The sequence below is a fragment of the Hippopotamus amphibius genome, chromosome 11 (assembly GCF_030028045.1).
Source record: "Hippopotamus amphibius kiboko isolate mHipAmp2 chromosome 11, mHipAmp2.hap2, whole genome shotgun sequence".
In the NCBI taxonomy this organism is placed as follows: domain Eukaryota; kingdom Metazoa; phylum Chordata; class Mammalia; order Artiodactyla; family Hippopotamidae; genus Hippopotamus; species Hippopotamus amphibius.
In genome coordinates, this window is record NC_080196.1 from 71014011 (window position 1) to 71035331 (window position 21321).

The 21321-nt window shown below is 36.7% G+C and overlaps 1 protein-coding gene across 2 annotated transcripts in view; it reads left to right on the plus strand.

Annotated features, from left to right (window-relative positions):
• CHST9 (carbohydrate sulfotransferase 9) overlaps positions 1 to 21321 on the plus strand; it is a 257048-nt gene that overhangs the window by 19697 nt on the left and 216030 nt on the right. Inside the window, exon 2 of one of the 2 annotated variants that reach the window (XM_057699745.1) lies at positions 17788 to 17998. In XM_057699745.1, the coding sequence (XP_057555728.1) occupies positions 17878 to 17998 (121 nt within the window). In that variant the 5' untranslated portion in view covers positions 17788 to 17877. Of the gene's footprint in view, positions 1 to 17787; positions 17999 to 21321 lie in introns of those variants that run through there. The other variant, XM_057699744.1, reaches the window with a different exon arrangement.

The following is a 21321-nucleotide window of genomic DNA, read 5'->3' on the forward strand; positions in this document are numbered from 1 at the left end:
CAAGTTCATCTGTGTTATAGCAAATGGCAGGATTTCCTTCTTTCTCATGGCTGAAGTAATCTCTTGTTTGATTAACTCAAACACAATTGATTAAGGGCATGAATTTAATTCTGTAATTTTTTTTTTACCTTTTTCATGTGCTATTCATTAAAATCAAATCAGGTCTTGTCCACACTCAAGAGGAGAGGATTATGCAGGGCCAGCCCTGTTAGGGTTCATCTTACAATTCTATCTGCCACAGAGACCTTGACTTTCGTATTTAACTTCTTATCTGGTGCCTTGACTTGGTGTTGTCATAAATATCTAAAATTCAACATGATCAAAACTGCGCTCTTGATCTTCTTTTTTGAAGATTTCTCCTGTTTTGAGTGTCATCTCAAAAGTTAATTTCAAGTTTTTTCATTTCTTTCCATCTCTACTGCTGTAACTCTAATCCAAGTCACCATCATTATCCATATTTGTAGACTACAGCAGCCCCCTTCCTGGTTGATTTCTTTATTTCTCAGTTCATGACTCATATAGCAGCAAAAGTGATCTTAAGACATAGATCTAATCCTTTCTCTCCTCTGATTATGAACACTCTATAATTATCTGTTGCTTTTTAGAATTGCCCTTGTGGACCTGATAGGACCTTGCCTATCTTTCCAAGCTCACCTTAGACCATTTTCTTTTATTCATTGAGCTCCAACTACACTGTCTTCTTTCAGGACATGTTAAGTACTTTTCTCTTTCAGAGTATTTTCACATGTGATTCACTCTATGCAGAACTCTCTCCCTTCACCAGCACAGCTTTGCACGAAACTAGACCCTTCCTGTCCTTCAGATCTGCTTAAACATCACCTCTTCGAAGATAACGTCTCTGACCAACATGTCTAAAGAAGGTCTGCTGGTTCATATGACCAATATTCGATATTTTGACCCTTGCTTTTAGTATTTGCCATACTTCTTAATCATGTTTAATTTGTTTTTCTTGCTTTTTCTTGCCTGCCTTTTGTGTCCCAATATCTAAAGAGTGCCTGTCAAATAACAGATCATCAAAACATGTTTCCTGAATGACTGAAGTGTTGCTATCATTATCAAAATGGGCTAGACAAAGACAGCATTATGGGAGAAGCTGGCCTTGAGCTGTCCATTTGTAGGATTGAGAGTCAGAAAGGAAGAAGGTCCCATGACAGATGGAGTAAAGAGCAAAAACAAATTGATGGATGTAGAGATGAGCACGGATTGCTCAGGAATCAGTAGATAGAGAGGAGGCTTCACATTGGGGAGCAGCAGGAAATTAGGTTGCAAAGGTATAGTTACCACCTTATGAAAAGCCTAGTAGGCAGACCTTCCAATATAGGTTATTACATGATACTGAGTATAGTTTCCTGTGTTGTATAGTAGGTCCTTGCTGGTTATCTATTTTATATGTACTAATGTGTATATTTTAAGCAAAGGAAAAACATTGAATTAGCAAGATTTAAGAAAGATTAATGAAGCAGCATTATTTGTATTGAATTGAAGAGACTATCTGAAGATAAGTTGTTTATCCAGAAGTCTTTTTGTTCATTTACACAACGCATATTTATATCCCATTCATTATGTCTAAGGCAGTGTGTTTGGCATGAGGGTACCATGAGTATCACTTCAAAATTGAGTCCTAAAGAAGAAAGACCAGCTTGAGGTTGGTGGAGGGTCTGAGAAAGAAACAAGAGAATGTTCATGTGCCCAGGGACAAAAGAGAATGCAGTTAGTTCTTAGGAATATATATAGTTCAGCCTGCCTTGGGAGTAGAGTTTGAGTAAAGGTATGAGCGGTAAAACTAAAAAAGTGGTTGAGAGCTAGGTCAGTTTGGGCCTTTCTAGTCATTACAGTTGACCCCTGAAGAACACGAGGGTTAGGGGTGCCAACCCCTGCACAGTCAAAAATCTGCATACTGCTATCTCTGCCTCAAAAGGAAAGGGATTGATAAATGACTCAAGCAAGGGCAGGAAGCTGAAACCATTTGGGTAGAATCAGGACTCAAACCCTACTTCTTTTGATTCCACATGTTGCGATCTCTAACTAAACACAAACTTCCCCCTCCACACACACTTTGTTAATTAAGATCTGTAAAATGAAAATACAGGTACTACATTTATTGAAAAAAATCTACATGTGAATGGACCTGTGCGGTTCAAACCTGTGTTGTTCAAGGGTCAATAAGAAATTTGGGCCTATTAAAAAGTGTGAGGAATGGTAGAATATGCAGTCAGCATTTAGATAAACGGCCCAAAACAGGTGAGTTAGAACTGGAAACGTGGGTTAGGCTTTCATATTTGCAGAAATTAGATCATTTCATGGGTGACAGAGCAGAGAAAAAAGAGTAGAACTCCAAGGAAAGAAAAAGAGAAGTGGGTGAGATCATTAAAGGTTGAACAATCAAAGATCACCATAGGAGCCAGGGATGTGGCTGTTGACCTTTCAGAATTGTCAACAGATCATGGCATGGAGAGGTCAGGAACTCAGAGGATATATTTTGCAATGGCAACAAGGAAATAACTTGTAACCCTGAAAAAGGAAGTTCTCTGTGGTTGCTTGAATAACCAATTAACAGTTAATCAGAATATTTCAGTGTTGTCCACTTTTGTGAGTTCCTAAGATATGTGGGTAAATATTGTAAAAGTATTTGTCAGTGCTGGAAAATGGAATGTTTTCTTAAGAAAAGTAGCCCCTTATATCTTACTTGGGTTTTCAGTTTATTTAGTCAGCTCTGACTTTTGGTAACTAATGAAAAAGTAAATGAGCATATTTTGAGAAAATTTTAATAAATTTCATAATTGTGGCATCACTCTATATAAGTTTTATTTGAGGAATACACTTAAGTTTAGTAGAAATAGTAATTTAAAGACAGATAAATCTGAGTTTGGATAATGGCTCTACCTGTTTTGAGTCATGTGAACTTTACATGGTGTTTACATTCCTAAATTGTCTCTAAACAATATCCACATTTTAGAACTTGATATTTTAGTGTTAGGCTTTATCTATTGGCTTTCCACCATGAGTAGAAGATAATTTAGTCCTTTTTCCTTCCTCATCTTACCACACATATTCATACCTATCCTTCCCAACCCTTCTGTCCTTCCAATAGGGATAGCATTTTGTTTGGATACATACTCAGTGTTTTTGTTGTCAGGACTATGTAAATGTTATCCACAGCTTAGCCATGCAGTTTAATCTTTTTGTTTTGTTTTGTTTCCAACATTTTAAAATTTTCCTGAGGACCTTGCTCTTTCATTTGCTTAATTTTCTAAATTTTTATCACTGATTCAGGCAAACTCTTCATCATTGTCTAAATATTCTGTCAGGATTTTCAGACAAATCAGCTAGACTATAAGTTTTAGCTTTCGAAAAAGTTTCTTCCATGCCTCTGTCCTGCTTCAGTTTGAACTGCTTACTCTCTAAACCTGTGCACAGATTTCATCCTTGCACTACTGACCAGAAATTTCTCTTATGTCATCCCTCTCCTTTTCTGGGCCTACTGTTTCCTGTATCTTATTTCTTCCTCTTATTTTACTCCCTTGGTTTGTCAGGTCCTCTTGTAGCATTTTGGAGGTGAATTTTTTGAAAATTTACCTGAAAATAATTTTTCTAAAAAAAAAAACCATACCCTTGATTGAGACTTTGATAGAATTTGGTAGCATTTAATAAAGTTTTAAGTAGAAATAATTTTCCTTGAGAATTTTGAAGGCATTCTTGTTCCATTGCCTTATTCTAGATTCCACTGTTGCTATTGACAAGTCTGACGTTATTCTGATTCTTGATCCTCTGGATGTGATCTGGATGTGATCCGTCCGTTTCTCTCTGGCAACACATGGAATCTTTTCTTTATTCCTAGTGTTCTGAAATGTCTATGCAATGTCCCTTGGTGTGTTTTATTTCATATCCATTGTGTTAAATACTCAGTAATCCCTTTGTATCTGGAAACTCATGTCCTTCAGTTTCCTGAAACTTTCTTGAATTATATCACCAATGATCTCCTTCCTTTTCTTTTCTCAGTTCTTGCTGCCTGTTTGAACTTGTCTGTTATTCAGATTTTGAATCTCTTAGATTAATCGTATTTCCTGGCTTTTTTTTTTCTTACCCAGTTTTTCATCTTTTTGTTCTTCTGCTTTACCTTCTGAGAAATCATCTTAATGTATCTTTGACCTGTATGTGGAGTTTTCAGCTTGGTTATGTTTTTCATTTGCAAAAGCTTTTTTTTTTTTTTTCCTCTCCGATTTCCTTTTTTTGTTTTAAATTAAATATAGAGTCCTGTGTCATTTGATGGAACCAATCTTTTATCTCTCTAAGGATGTAAATTATAGTTCTTTTGAGTTTTTTTGTTTGTTTAGTTTAGTTCGCTATTTCCCTATTCTTCACCCTGCTTCTCTTCAGGTAATCTGTTGCCTTCTCTCTTGCCTTCCCTCTTCTGGGGAACCTAGTGCACCTTTCCTGGGTTTTATAGCACACAGCATCTTGCTTCTTGTTAGTATCTATGGAAATACTTTGATTTCAGCATTTATGATCTTTTAAGTTGGTTATCACCCCTCTGCCTGAATTTTATTTGCTAAAACTTTATTATTCTCTCTGTCTCTCTAGTATCTCTTCCCCTATATCTTTGTGTATATTTGTATGTATATAGTATCTTTCCCCTCATATCTTTGCAAGGTTTGTTTTCCTCTAGTTTCTTTGCTTTCATTTTCAAGGAGTTTGAGGAAGGAATACAGTAAGTTCCCTACATACGAACGAGTTCCATTCTGAAAGCACGTTCATGAGTCCAATTTTGTTCATAAGTCCAACAAAGTTAGCCTAGGTACCCAGCTAACACAGTCGGCTATATAGTACTGTACTGTGATAGGTTTATAATACTTTTCACACAAATAATATATAAAAAACAAACAAAAAATAAAGAAAACATTTTTAATCTTACAATACAGTACCTTGAAAAGTACAGTAGTACAGCACAACAGCTGGCATACAGGGGCTGGCATTGAGTGAACAGGTGAGAAGAATTACTGACTGGAGGAGGGAGAGGAGGTGGGAGATGGTAGAGCTGAACGATTGTCAGCGAAAGGAGATGGAGGTCGAGCTGCAATTTCACTCACGTCTGACATTGATGGCACAGGTTCTGGTTCCCAGCTGGATTCAATTCTATCTGCCCTCTTGAAAAAACGATCCAGTGATGTCTGGGTTGTAGCTCTTTATTTCTCGTCATAGATGACATGGTAGTGCGGGATTGCATTCTGAACTGCTGCTGCAACTTTTGTGTACCGTTCTATGTTTGGGTCCTGCCCTCAAAAACTAACAGTGCCTCCCCAAAATAAAGAAAATCCCCTTGCCATTTCCTGCATCATGAATCTCTTCAGTTCTTCAGTTACTTCTTCCTCTTGTCTCTCTTCATCCTTTCTCTGGGCCTCCAATTCCATCAGATTTTATTAGTAAGCTCCTCGTATTGCACAGCAGCAGTACTATATGGTAAAGTACACAAAAACACAGCCACTTGTAGAGGATGCACACACGTAACAATGTACGCCAGACACGTGAACTAACTTACGTGATTGGACATGGGAATGCACGTTCGCATCTTGAAAGTTTGCAACTTGAAGGTTCATATGTAGGGGACTTAGTATACATGAATTCAATCTGTCCCTTTACTAGATTTTACTAGACATCCTCTTCATTGATTAGTTAACTAAATTAATTTAAATTAAGCAGTACAAGTGGTGGTGGGGGGTGTGGGATGAATTGGGAAATTGGGAGATTAGGGTTGACGTATATACCCTAATATGTATAAAATAGATAACTAACGAATGAATGAAAGAAAAATAAATAATTAATTGATTAACCAGTATAATAATAACATTAAAAGCATCACTAATTACTCATAATTTTGTAGTATCCTTCAGACTCACAATACCTTTATTTACATATTTTGTTGTATTTTCTGCCTTTCTTATGGGATGTTAATCTTCGGAGTTATATATTATTCCTACTTTGCTTTGTTGGCATCATTTTGGGCTTCTCAATATAACTATACTTATTTCAATAACTACCTTATGGCAGTTACTTTGATATTTTAATATGAGCACTGTTTTGTGGTGTGTTCTTTGAAAATGCCTTAAGAGCTTATTCTATGATTTTTTGTCAGTAGATATTTTTGCAAGTTTAATTTATTTTTCATTTTTAAACCAAGATTTGTAGATTAGTACCTTTGTTGTTTTATTTCATGGTGTTTCTCTATGAAATGGTTCCAGGCGAAGCACAGATGGGCTAGAATGTGAAACAAGAGCAAAGAGAGGGAACACGTAGTAAAATTTAATAAATATTTGCATGAGATTGCTTGAAGCCAGCCTGAGTGCTTGGCTCACAAACTTTGCTATCCATAAGAAACAAATCATCTTCATTTTAGAAGACACACATACTTGTAGTGTTTTATAGAGGTTTATGTTAGCCCTAGAATTTTGTTGTTTTATGGAAAGCAGTATTATCCTTTCTATAAGAGACATTATACAATGGCAACATACCAGATGTCTAGATAACATATAATGAAGGGGAAAAAATCAGTCTTCCAAATAGTTATTGACTGTCTAGCTAATCATTAATAGAAATAACTACCCAACATATCTGGCATAAAGAAACAGGATGCTCTATAAATACTGTACCCTTACAAGAGTTTTACTGTTACTGTGATGAGCAGAAAAGGGAATTTAGAAATAAGGTAATATATAGGTGAGAGCATAGGAAAGATGTTTTATCCAGGTAACAGCAAGTAACAATAGTAACAATAAAACAATCTATGTTTTGTTGTCTCATCATAAAAATACTAATTTGAAAATATATTGAGACAATTTGTTAAATATAAAGCAATGCCAAACTTTTTGTCTAAGTTATCATAGGAATTTGTCTACTAGAAGTCTTAACTATTGGACATTAAGTACAGATATCGCTATTTTATTGTAAGAAGTAACATTCCAAAACCAATTTGATCCATTCCGTTTTACCTTGTAGCTAATATTCTACTTTGAACTACTGTTTATTCAGAAGAAGTGCAAAGATCAAAATGACTTCCTAACATTCTGCTGCCTGTTGCCTCTTTTTTTTTTTTTTTTGGCCACTTCACGTGGCTTGTGAGATCTTAGTTTCCTGACCAGGGATTGAACCTGGGCCTTGGGCAGTGAGAGCACGGAGTCCTAACCACTAGACAGCCAGGGAACTACCCCCCTGTTGTCTCTTCAATGCTGCCAGCATGTTCTTGTTTGTTTGTTGTTGTTGTTTTGTTGTTGTCATTTTACTGGTGACGCAACCGCCACCAATCATAAGGAGGGCCAGAACGCAATTCTACCCAGTGATCAGAGGGGTTGAACTGCAATATTTAGCAAATTGCATATTCCAGCAGTTTTATAACCTGCCCTTTTCACTTAAGAAGGTATCATGAATATTTTTCTGTGATTTTAATGATTCATCTACAATGTCAATGTTATATCTACATAATAGTTAATTACATGCTGGGTTTTCTTTGTTTTTTGAGGTCTTTTGGAAGTAGATATATTGCTATGAAGCTTTTAAAATTCTCTGCCTCTGTCTCTCTCTCTCTCTCGCTCTCTCATTCACTCACTTCTACATTATCCTATTTTTTAATTATGTCACTGTTTTCAGCTATAATGCCCCACCAAACTCACTAGATTTTGTAATTCCTTTATATATTGGTCTATCTCCCTGAAAAGCCACTTCTGCATTTAGTTGATATGAAAAATTCATGTCCTGCTATCACTGAAATAGAAAACAAAAATTTTAAATAGCATATATTGCTTGTTTACATAGTACCAAAAGTACCTCATTATTATTTAAGGTTCAAGGGTATATGAATAACATTTGTATATGTAAGAACTATTTTTCCCTACTGTGCACTACAGTAAAGCACATACCCTTTTTCTCTTCTTGACACTTCAAACTCATGGTTGGAATAAAAAAGTTTTCATCTTCCAGTGTGTTCCTTTTTGATCTTCTCTCAATAATTTCACTTTGGTGTAGTCATCTTTTCTGGTCTCTTCCACTTTTGAGGGGGGACCGTATTTGATAGTTAACGCTCATGCCTACTGTTTCTTAAATTCTTGCCCTATGTTTATTTATTAAACAAATGTTTTATTTACAGTCTGCCATGTAATATAATCCTGTCTTAGTTCCTTAATTGCATGTTCATTATGACGTGTTTCCTACTTCATAATCCTTTCCTTCAAATTTTTTTAAAGAAGGTCTTTCTATTATCTTGCTGTTTGGATTGACCTGTAACCTGTTTTATTCTCCCATTTTCTCTGTGAATGCCCTCAAGTTTAGCTATTTTTTTTTATGGTGCTGATCCTCATAACATTACCTATCATCCGATCATGCTCGGATTGTTATATCTGCTTCTGAGCCCTGCATTTAAAGAAAAGCATTAACAAACACGAATGTGTCTGGAGGAGGAGGATTAAATTGATTGAATACTCCTAAACCATGTCCCGTAAGGAATGGCTGAAGGAATTGTGCATATTTATGGTTTATCTTGGAGTAAAAAAGATTAAGGATAGACAGGATAATTGTTTTCATTAATTGGAAAGTCTGTCACATAAAGGAGCGAACAGATTTGTTATGAGTTGTTCTAGAAGGCTCTGCTAAAACCAATGTGTGCATGTTGTGAAGAGTTTGGTTTAAAAGTTCACTGATGAGAGCCAGAGGTTAAACCTTACTCCCTTTGGCTTTGCTTACAGCGTCTGGCACAGGGCCTTGGTCTTATTCCGGCCTAATGGATGTGTATTGATTCGGTTGAATTGGCTTGAATTGAAAGAATAAACCTTTCTAACAGGAAAAACAGACTGCCTTTTGAAGTAAAAATACCCTATCTTTCAGTAAATGTTTATTGATTGACTACAGTGTAGCTGCCCCCTTAATATAAGGATATTAACATTTTAATATCATAGACAACCTCTATGCGCCAGGTATTGCTCTAAATATCTTTTATGTATCGATGTTTCACAATGTAGACCTCACGTGGTAAACGCTTTTATTCTTCCCAGTTTGGATGTGGCACATGAGGGTTACATAATAAGCCACATGCCTAAACTAGTAAGTCATCAAGCTGTGATTTGAACACGGCAATCAGGCTCCAGAATCTTCATACTTGACCACTGTGATAAACTGCCTCCAGGAATGAAGGACAAGAGGATGTGCGTGAATGGGAGGACAGAGGACTTTTGGATTGGAATAAAATCGAGTCCAATCCCTGCCCTGCCGGGAATTCCTCTTCCCAAAAGCCTGTGGTCTCCCTGACCTTCCGTCCCATCTCCACACTGCCTGTGAGTGTTCTTCCCACAATGCAGACCTATCCTTCTGCTCCCTTCAAAACTGCCCTTGGTCCCCTGGTGTCTGCAGGACAAACGTAGTCACCCTAGGTTGACGCCAAGGCCCTCTGAGGTCTGTCTTCACCTCCACCTCTCGTCTCACCTCCCACTGAACTCTGCATCAGACCATGTGGTTATATGAGCCAGTCCTGCAGGTTTCTTGACTGGGAGTTAGAGTTATTGTGAGAATTAAATTAAATAATCAATATAAAATGCTCAGAAAGAGGCTAGAATGTATAACTCCTCAATAACTGTTAGCACTATTATTTTCATTTATTTCTGATTATCTTGCTGAAATCACTACACCCAAAATATAGCTTATTTCTTAGTTCTCTCACTGTACTTACAATTGCTTTGTAATACATTGAAAAATAAATGAACTTTGTTGGCTCTCCTAATTTACAAATTCAGAGGCAGGGCGGGTACCTTCAGGGTCCAGTCAGAGCTGTTCCTCTGTTTCTCTGCAGGTTTCTCAGCTTTGCCTTCCTCTGTGCTGCCTTGTTTTTTAGGCTGGCTTCCATCAAGGCTGCCAGAAGGCTTCCGGCAATAGCAGGAACTATGTGCTTCCTTATTCACAGTCACTGCAAAAGAAAATATCACATCTCATGACCATCTATCCAAAGCGCTAAGCTTGGTTCTGATTAAATCATCTCCAAAACAATCACTGTGGCCAGGCAAAGCCTGGTTCAGTGGGTTGAATGGTGACCCCATGAAAGATACATACACATTCTAACTCCCCAAACCTGTAACCATATCTGGAAAAAGGGTCTCTGCTGATGTAATTAAGTTAAGGATCTTGAGATAAGCTCATCCCGAATTATTGGGGGGTGGGGGCAAATCCAATGACATGTATCCTTATAAAATACACAGAGGAGGGCGTCCCTGGTGGCACAGTGGTTAAGAATCTGCCTGCCAATGTAGGGGACATGGGTTCGACCTCTGGTCCAGGAAGATCCCACATGCCATGGAGCAACTAAGCCCATGTGCCATAACTAGAGTCTGCACTCTAGAGCCTGTGAGCCACAACTGTTGAGCCCACCTGCCACAACTACTGAAGCCTGTGCACGTAGAGCCCATGCTCCACAACAAGAGAAGCCACTGAAATGAGAAGCCCGCGCACCATAACGAAGAGGAGCCCCCACTCTCCACAACTAGAGAAAGCCCGCGCAGCAATGAAGATCTAACACAGCCAATAAATAAATAAATTAATTAATTAAAAAAATACACAGAGGAGAATGCTGTGTGAGGTTGGAAGCAGAGATTGGAGCCACTCGAAGTCAGAAGAGGCAAGGAAGACTGTCCCCCTAGAATGTCCAGGGGGAGTATGGCCCATTTCTGTTGGTTAAACCACGGTTGATTCCAGTTGTGGACTAGAAGCCACCTTTTTAAAAATTTCTGAAAATTTTGTATACAATTTCTAAAGGTTACTTTACATTTACAGTTACTACAAAATATTGGCTATATTTCCCCGTAGTGTACAATACATCCTTCGGCTTATCTTACACCCCCCCCCCCCACATTGCCCCTCTCTCCTCCCCACTGGTAAGCACTAGTTTGTTCTCTATATCTGTGAGTCTGCTTATTTTTTGTTATATTCACTAGTTAGCTGTATTTTTTAGATTCCACATAGAAGTGATATCATACAGTATTTGTCTTTCTCTGTCTGACTTATTTCACTTAGCATAATACCATCCAAGTCCATCCATGTTGCTGCAAAAATATTTCATTCTTTTTATGGCTAAGTAGTATCCCATTGTGTGTGTGTATACACACACACACACACACACACACACACACACACACACACCTTCTTTATCCATTTATCTGTTGATGGACTCTTAGGCTGTGGAAGCCATCTATTATTTAGCACTTCTTAGGTTAATGTTATTAGCTACTATGGTAACTAAAACTCAGTCATTTCATTGGACTTGTGGACTCCCCCTTTACCTAATCCATAGTCATCACTTATCTCATCTGACATAATCCCTCATGGGTAATGCCTTCAACTCATCTCAGAAATGACCACTCAAATTGCCAGTTCTTTGTCCCACCATGGCCAAATCCCAGGACTCCAAAAAGCTTTTCAAAGACTCCCTCTATTTTCATAGGACGCTTTAATGAAATAGAATTTGATGCTGTATGAACCTTACGTTTTCCTGAATGTGATCCTGGTGATTCCCGACTGACATATAAATACCTGCTACAAATTCTTGTGACTGTACTTAAACAAATGTAAAATATAACGCTCTCTGCATCTTCCATATTTAACACTTTGACGTCTTTAGAATGGGGAACAAGTGAAAATGAGAAATGAGATGAACAATCCATTCAACAGTAATCCTCGTGGGTGTTTTTATGTTTCTGCTCTTTAAGACAAACAAATGTTTGCAGGGGCCTTTGGTTTTAGTCTTATGCAGTCTTTTTAAGGACAGACTATTGTTGCAAAAAACAAAAACTGAAATAAAATAACTCTACACTGAACATTAGAATGTAAAATATGAGTTTAAAGCTTTTTCTTCTAAAACAAAGGGCAAAGCATTGTCTTGTTGAAAACCTTAATTATAATTAAAATTTAATTACCACAGCTTAAAGTAGAAGGTAACTGTTAAATAAATTACACAGGAAATCAAAGCAACAAAATGCATAAGGAAGCACCTACAAATTAATGTCTAGTGAAGGAATATGTTTCTATGTTCTGTATGACAAAACCCGTTGAACAATGGAACTATTATAGGAACAGACCATGAAACACTAGGCCTGAGAAACCATGTGAAAACTATTTGAAAAGATCAGTATTGTTCTACCCATTCATAGTCATTTCACAAACTGTCTTCCTTTAAAATTACTTTGTAATAGTAATGTACTATATTAGTTATCTTTGCTGCTACAATAAATTGTAGCAAATTTAGTGACTTAAATAGCACAAATGTATTATCTTACAGTTCTGTGGGTTGGCAGTCTGACACAGGCTAATTAACACTGAACAAAGAAATTGGTAAAATACCAGTAAGTTTAATTAATTATTTAATAATTAATAATGAATATATCTTTTAAATTATTGAAATGGAGCTATCTCAAGCATGACCAAGGTGAGAAAGCACTGTTCAATGAGCAATTAGAGCATGCTAAATTTGTGAAAACTGTAAACTTTATTAGAAAAATTGATTGTTAAGAAGGTAGTTTTGTTTTTTTTTTTTCATTTAAAGTGCTGCTTAGCTAACAGAAATGAAATATATAGATTCAAAGAAAGCAGAAAGAACAGAGAGGATTCAGTAACCTTAGGAAACTAAAGAAGAAAAAGGAGAAAACTCGTTTTAAAAACAAGACATTTAAAAAAAGACTTAAGCTTATAATTTAAACTACAAAATACTTAGAACTGGATGACAGTGAAAATACTGCATGTGAAAACACGTGATATGCCACAAAAGTAGTTTTGGAGGAAATTAGTGGGCTCACATAAATGGGTTTTATAAAAGAGAACTAATATACATGAATTAATTTTCAATTCAAAAACTTTGGGGAAAAAAACCAACAGATATCCCTAAAGAAAAAAAGCAGAATGAGGAAAGAAATGAAGAGAAGAAATCAATAAATAGAGGACAAAAAACAACAGAGGAATTACAATATACTTTTAAATAAAACAGACAACTCTTAAACAAGAATGTTCAAAGAAAGAGAAAAGGCACAAATACATGTATTGAGAATGAAAAGGGGGCTATATTTACAGTTATGAAAGAAATCTTTAAAATCATAAGAAAATCCTATGAACAACTCTGTGCTTATAAATCTGGACATTAAAAGGAAATGCTAGTTGTCTGTACAATATAAGCCTAAAGGTGACTCAAAAAAGTAAAGCGAATTAAAAAATGACCATTAACAAAATCAAATCAGTCATCAGATTCATTTTCCGTTCCTCAAAGATAGGCCCATATGTTTGTACAGACATATATAGGAACTTGCTATATAACAAAATCAGCATTAAAAAACTACTGAGTAAGTAGAGTTGGACAGTTGTCCACGTGAAATGAATAGCCTACAACATACATAAACGTACATTCCAGGTGGATTCAAATTCTAATTACGAAGAGTAGAACATTAAAACCTTTGGAAGGAAACCTGAAAGAATAATTGTGTTATTTGAAGGTAAGGAATATTATCTTAGAAAACTCTAAGGAACATAAACTGAGCTTGGTGCTGTCCATCTCTGCCGTGCCCTCCCTGCACTGTGGTTTAGAAGGCTCACTGGAACGTGTTCCATAAAACAGCTCTCTGGTCCTCAGGCTTTGAGTTGTGTTTGCCAAGTAGGTCACTGACAGGAAGTCTCAGGACAGGTAGAAATTGAGGATGGGGTAGTTTATTCTTCTGGTTCGCTTAACACCTGGCTACAACGTGTTGTCCATGTCCTTGTACAATAGGCTACAGCTCGGACATCAGCCATCCCCCTGCCTCCAGCCACTTCTCGAGGCTCAGGAATAATAGCTCTATTTCCTGTCTTCACTTCTAGGACTGGTTGCTGTTACTTGCCCTTGAGGACTGCTCTACCCCTTGCTGGTTTCTGAAAACCCTGAACACGTCTTTGTAAATTGTCGCTTTACTAGACTCTCCACAATTTCATGATTTTAAATACATCACATGTTTTCTTTCAAGACTCTAACTGATAAGTCAACAAGGAAAAGAATGATAAAAATTGATTTTAAATGTCTGCACCATAAAACAGTCACACCACCAGCAAAGGAAGGGAGGGAGGAAGGAAAGAAGTTGCAAACAGAAAGATTTTTTTTAACGCTTATAACTGATGAAGAATTCCCATCCAATAAGAAAAGAACTAAGAAAAGTGGGAAAGAGATATAAACAGGAAATTCGCAGATGAGGAAACCATGATAGCAAAACAAAAACCCAGGGTATTATAAATTTCCCATCCCTACACAGCTTCTGAGCCACATCACGTTTTCTCCAGCCTCCAGGGCAGCTGTGGGTTGAGAAAAGGCTGGGAAATAGGCGTCTGAGGCAGTCAGGGCAGAGTCCTTCAAGTTTGCCTGGGAGTGACAGCAGTGGAGCGATGGCTGGAGGGGTTACAGAGGGAAAAGGCCCTGGGTAAAGAGGTTCAGAGTGAGACCCAGGCTGGGGAGGGTGATGCAGCTGCGTTTCACAGCGGCCCGGGAGAGACAGAAACAAGGACTCCTGTTCATCGGTGAGAGAGGCAGAGGAATGTGGGCAGGGCCAGATGATAACGATGAGGGGCAGGTAGTAAATTGAGGGAGTCTGTCCCCGACGGTCTGTGTGTGCTCAGAGGGTGGGAAGGGGATGGAGAATAGTGAGGCTGCTATGGAAGAGGCAGAAGACAAGGACTGTGAGGTCCTGCGGGGGCTGAAGAAACGGGGTCCCCTGCTGGGCTTCCTCAACACCAAACTGCATAATGAGGTCTAAACTGACCTTTCAAAATTCCATAACTCCCTCCTTAAAATTGTAGGCTGCTGCCAAACTGGACAACTCACCATTTCCTCTGAAATGAATTGCCTCCTGTTAGTAATCGCTAGACTGAAGTCCCAAAGTGCTTCTGTTGATAGCCATGGTTATTTGAAAGAATAATTTTTAAAGTGTTGGAAAAGAGATAATAGAGCGAAATAATTATTTTTATATTTTTGTAATTATTAGTGATAAATCCATAGGATATGCAAATAAAAATAAATATCTACTTTTTAACAAAGTCACATAGACCCTTTCAGTATTTTAATAGTCCATATTTCCCCATTTGAGGCTTAGGACTAAGGATTTACAAGTACAATTAGAAAACTAATTACCTGTATTTTGTTATTGGAGCTCCAAATTCAATTCAATGCAACCCATTGTTGGGTACCTGTTAGGTACAAGGTACTGTGCGTATGAGCAGGAAGAGAAAGGATTGTACAAAATACAGGAAGCCTCTGACCATGGAAATGTTGTATAATGCTGGTACATAAAATAGCGTTATTCCAAGTAATTTCAATCTCCAGTAGTCTGCACTTTTTCCGCTGGCATGCAGGTAGATGTATGATATCCAAATAGGTGTGTTTTCCCATCACAACTGACCTTCAGGTTTGCTTAAAGCAATACTGCTGCTCCTAGCACCTCACCTTTGTTTAATGAGAGCCATTTCCTAATGCCAATGTTGGGTTAATGGACTGAGATGGGAGAAAATCAAACGTATCTCTCCATTTTACACCAGATTGCCTTTCTGCCTTGTGGCTTTAATCACTCAGTTCTACTCACATCTGCCATAATAACAATTATGGGTTTTCTACCGACTTCTTACCCAGGAGGCTATGTCAGAGTATAGCAACATCTCCTGAAGAAAGGAAGGGCAAATTCTTAATCTTTTTCCAGCATCATAGGTAATAATTTTCCTCTGCAAACCCCCAAGGAGTACTTCTTTTGGCTTTCACACCCACCATTCCCACAGGTGGGAACAGGCTCTGTTCTGATTTATGAGTTTTCTTCTATCCTCTTTCTTCTGAGATAAGTTTTAATTTTGTAGACAGATTGTAAAAGTCTCTGTTTTCTTGTAAACAACTATTTCTTTGTTAGTAGTAGATTTTGTTTAACTGATTTCCTCCTATCTGCATCTTCTTGTGGACTCAGAAATTATGTCTGTTCATTGTTTAATTGCAAAAGAGAAAACAAAAGAGAAAGCTGGCTTCCCTTTGGAGTTTTCCTTGAGGGATTCAATCTTGGAACACCTCAAATTGCAGATCTCCCTTGGGAAGTGTTCTTTGTTGCATATGTTTGGAAAGCCCATAATATTTCAGTTTTGAGTCAACATAAGAGCAGAGTATCACCCACCAAATGAGCAGTATGCTAATATTCTCAGTTCTTCTACTTATTCAAACACTTCCTCTACTACCAAAATCAAGAAAGTGCTTAAAATCTTCAAATGCACTTGTGAAAACGTTAACCGTCGTCCCTTCCTCCAGGGACTCAGAGAAGTAGGTTCGAGAAAGCTCCTCAGGCAGTGCTGACAATCACTGCTCTTACTCTGGCCCTTTGCATGTATAATTAAAATATGAAGGAAAAAATGTATTTATAATATGACTTTTCATTGTTGTTTTACATAAACACTTTTACCTATTTGTTGGATTTCTTTTTTTCTAATCAGGAGATCATTCTGCCCTTTCCACGTCTAATTCTGACCTCATAGGTTGCCTTTGAAGCCCAACATCTGTATGAAAATTGATTTTGCCAAGCATAGCTAAATATTATCCTTTCACCAGCCTAGCACTCTCCCACAACATGTTTTAACTTTTACCTTGTGCCTCACCAAACGCCTCTTGAAAAAGCTAAATCAATATTCTTTCAGAAGTTTTTGAGGCATCTTTGGAGAGAAAGGAGAGAGAATTTTTAGACACAGCACTGTGTGTGATGTTCTCACAGTGAGAAACCATTTATTCAGCTCATCCAAAGAGGGGGTGTGGTCCATGGCCAAGGAACAGAGCCAAGGTCTTTGACCAGCCTTAGACGCAAAGCCATGACCTTGGCCTCATTAGCTGGCCTGCTACGTGAGCTCACCATGCAAGCTACTGCATATTTGCACGGCTGTTCATCAGGAGCAGGGCTTCTTAACTTGGGTTCCAGTAAGTCCATAAACATACTGATATTTGACGCAAGATTTTGTGTGTGTTTATATTTTTCTAAGGAGAGGGTTTATATTTTCATCAAATTCTCAAACATGGATGGAGCTTTAAAAAATGTAAAGTTAGGGTTCCGCTAAATGAGATTGTTCTAAAACAACACCATTTCAATATTTCCTTAAGTAAAGTAACCTTTTATTACTGAGGTAGATTTCTGTAATCTGAGGTAGATTTCTCTATTCCCATGTTATTGGGGGAGAGGCCCTTGAACTCTAACCTTTTCATTATTTATCCTTTTATGCCTTTGAGGGATTTTAAGTGTGCTGTTTAAATTGGAGAAGCCTATTCCTTTTAAAGGAGAGGGAAGTGAGAGATTGAACCCTTAATTTTGAATTTTATGTATTTTTAAGACACGAAGTGGTGTTTTGCCTCTTTATTCTACAAACATGTTTTTCAAAATCCCTTCTTCAACAATTTATTCTGAGTCTTCTTCCCCCTCAAAACCATTCAAAGATAATCTGAACCTGACTTTATAATATAGGAGAGCTGAAGTCTGGGATGCATCCCCAAATTAAATGTTAGGCTGTTAACTTATTAACTATAGGATAGCACATTCCTTAGATGAGGTAGAAGTAACAGTAGAGAATTGCCATTCTAGGGACATCAGCTATAGTCTCTTCTGTCTTCAGAGTGTTAAATTTCATGTAAATCCTCAGTAGTGTTGATATACTGCATATTTGTACCATATTTGGAAAGAAATGTCATCAGCAAGGTACAATGTGGATTTTTTAAAAAAATTTTAGGTTACTTCATGGAACGAGCGATTAAGAGAAAAAGAAAGGATCAAAGCTCTGTCGAAAACCAAACCATGTGATCTTCAGAAGTGAGGAGAGATGCAGCCATCTGAAATGGTCATGAACCCTAAACAAGTCTTCTTCTCGGTGCTGATATTTGGAGTAGCAGGGCTACTCCTCTTCATGTATTTGCAAGTCTGGATTGAAGAACAACATACAGGTAACACCTAAACATTTTTTTCCTATTTTTAATGATAACAGTCATTTTCAGTTAAATGAGCTATGGTGTTTATAGATACATACAAAGTCACAGTATTTCCAATAACACAAAACATTAGACACAAAATAAAACCTCCAGCTCCCCAAAAAAAGGATGATTATACATTTCTGGTGAGCATTTACTTGGTCCCTTGGGACCACTCTTGGAATTTTTGTTATCTTGGGAGAGTAGTCCCTTAGCCGTTTGGCTCAACAGGAACTGCTTGTAGAGAATTTGTCTGCTCATTTATCCTACCTTTGATGTGTCCAATAAGCATTGAGAACAAACCTAAAAAGAGCTGAATACACAGCAAACTCTCTCTTTTAATTCCCTTTTAATTTTTGTGTTCGTACTCCAGTTGGTGTAGACAATTCTTTCATACCTTTAATATAAAGCAAGGGTTGGCAAACCTTTTCAGTAAAAAAAAAGGAAAATATTTTAGGCTTTGCAGGCCACCTTGTCTCTATCACAGCTATTCAACTCCGCCAGTAGATCACAAAAGCAGCCAAAGATTATTACGTAAACAAATGAATCTGGATGTGTGTCAATGAAACTTTATTTACAAAATAGATGGTAGGCTAGCTTTGGTCCACAAGCCATAGTTGGTTGCTGCCTACTATATATACTTACCTTGTGCTTTCATCATTCGGTTTGTAATTGCTATACATTGGAGGCACTCAATTACTGTTAAAATGGATTATGTTTATAATGATGCAAGGAAATGTTTTAGAACATCATAGACATATGTACACATAGGTATGATGAAATTTGGTTGTTTTCCATTAATAGAAATAGCCTATAGCTTATAAATGTTAAGAAAAATAAAAATAGAACTATTCCTTAATTGTTTCCAACTGTGGCCCACTTTTAAATTATTCTAGCTATAAAGCCCTTAAGAATCTATCCTGAAAGATAATTCCATACTAAGTCATAAATAATGATAATTAGAAAGTTGCTTCCATTTTTAAATTCCTTTCCTTGGTTTAGCCTCATAGACACTGGAATTATTTAATTTATATGGTAACTCTTGTGAAAAGAGTTGGCATATAATTATATTCTAGAGAATATGTAACATGTTGTCAAAACATTCTTATTTCCCATTACAATTTATAGAAACTATAATATTTTCTATTTCCTATATTACTGCAATATTTTATCATAATAACTCACAATATTGAATGAAACCATCTGTGATAAAATAAATAGGCTAATTCCTTCTGCAATATAGTTCCTAGCATAGATCTTGTCACATAGTAAGCCTTCAGTCGGTGTTTATTGAATGAGTGACTAGATTAAAAATTCACTGCAGACTATAGACTGGAACAGAGCAAAGCAGGAAGAATCAAAGAGATCTCATTGTTGGGAGGTTTGTTAATATCACAGTCTCATAATAGATTTATTTCCCTAGAAAAGTATCAGAACAAAGCTCCAATACATAAAAGAAAATATATTCGTATATACAGACTAATGGAGAAATGTTATGGTTTATTGTGTCAGTAAGCAACTACACAACATCTGAAGAAACAGTCAAGCCATATAATAACCTGACATATACAATGCAATTTACAAAATGCTTCCACAAACATCAATAGCTATAATTGATCAAAAGCTTAATAAGTGCCAAATGTTTATATGTGTTTTCTCTTATCCTCTTAATATCTCACTGTGTGTGATATTCTAAGTTTATAGATGAGGAAACTAAGGCTCCAGCAGATAAGGAAGTTATCCAAGGCCCCACATGTGTAGGCTGAGGTGCGCTGTGGAGGAAAAGCTAGATTCAAACCCAGGTTGTGTCTCTTTGAAGTCCATGCTTCTACCCTACCCACTGCTTCTCTGAGAGGTGAAAGGTGAATATTATTACCCCCTACATCACAGATGAAGCAACTGAGACTTTAAACTGAAACTTTAAGTGACTTGTCTAAAGATGCAAAGCTAAGTATTTTAAAAATATGATCCATGCCCAGGTTCTCCTATGCCTTGTGAGCCCTGAAAGAGCCTCCTAACCAAAAAAATCAGATGAGACAAACATGTATATAATATATGCCATAGCATCTGTACAAATGTTTTAAAATCATTGACTTGGTAAAACTAATTTATATTTACAATTTCACAGAGGTATAATCCCTTCTGCAAGTTGGATTCTTTTTTTTTTTTAATTTTCTATTTTTCTTAATTGAGTCTGTAAGTTTTGCAAGTTGGGAAATTATTTTCCCCAGTGAAGATGGGCTGGTAAAACATTTACCATTTATTTTCTTAATTTTTATTTGTGATTTGCTAGGAGTACTTTCTCGGATTCTCAATATATCCTAAATGAATTATATAATATTACACAATCTACTCATGACAATGAGCGTAAACGTTAGAACCAGGATTCCTTTATAACTATTTTACTGAAGAAACGTTTTACTATTCTTCAGTAAGACTTCTTCTGGAGTTTTGCCTTATACTAGGCTAGTGCCCTAGGTTGTAATTCTGTAGTTTTCTAGGTAGACAGGTCTCTGTGTATTTTATATGTTTCAAATAACTTTAGGAGCATCAGGCATTTTTAAAGGCAGTCTCTTTTTAAATCAGAAAATATCTGAATGTGTGCTTTGATGTTAGGCTAAAAATTGCAAAAATCTGAGTTTTGAACACTTTATAACTGTCACTCACAGAACTTTGGAAGATGTTTTGTTTCCAGAGATCTCTGTAAGGAGAGCAGATTTTAAAGTTCTGGATGGTTTGATTTCATATGTATTTTGGCTGTATGTAAGAACTCAGGTTCTTTTTATGCCTTTTTTCTTTTGAGGCTTTTAAAATTCAGTAAGACACGGACTGTTTTCTATGCCTTCCTGGTTTTCCTGAGTTTCTTCTTATTAAAATAAAATGCTTTAGAATTACAAAAAAATAAAACAAAACAAAAAACTTAAGTATGCTCTGATGTGCTAGTAAAAGATTATGAATAGATGAGATTTTTTGGAGGCAAAGAGGGAAAATGTGTGGTAGAGAAATTAAAATTCATCCAGTTATAAAACAGAGAGTTTCATATGAACATCCATTTTTCAATACATCATCAATTAAATTACACCTTTCTCTGCTAATTTTCAGTATGTGGATGTATTATTATAAACTTTACTTTGTACATTTTTTCCCTAGTTGTTAAGAGTAGAAGTTTTACATTCAGAAGGATCTTGAAAATCTCAGATCTCCTTGTTAACTCTGTGACCCTAGGCAAATCACTTAGCCTCTCTAAGCCTCGATTTTCTCATCTGTAAAATGGGGATAATAATGTTTTCCATATAACT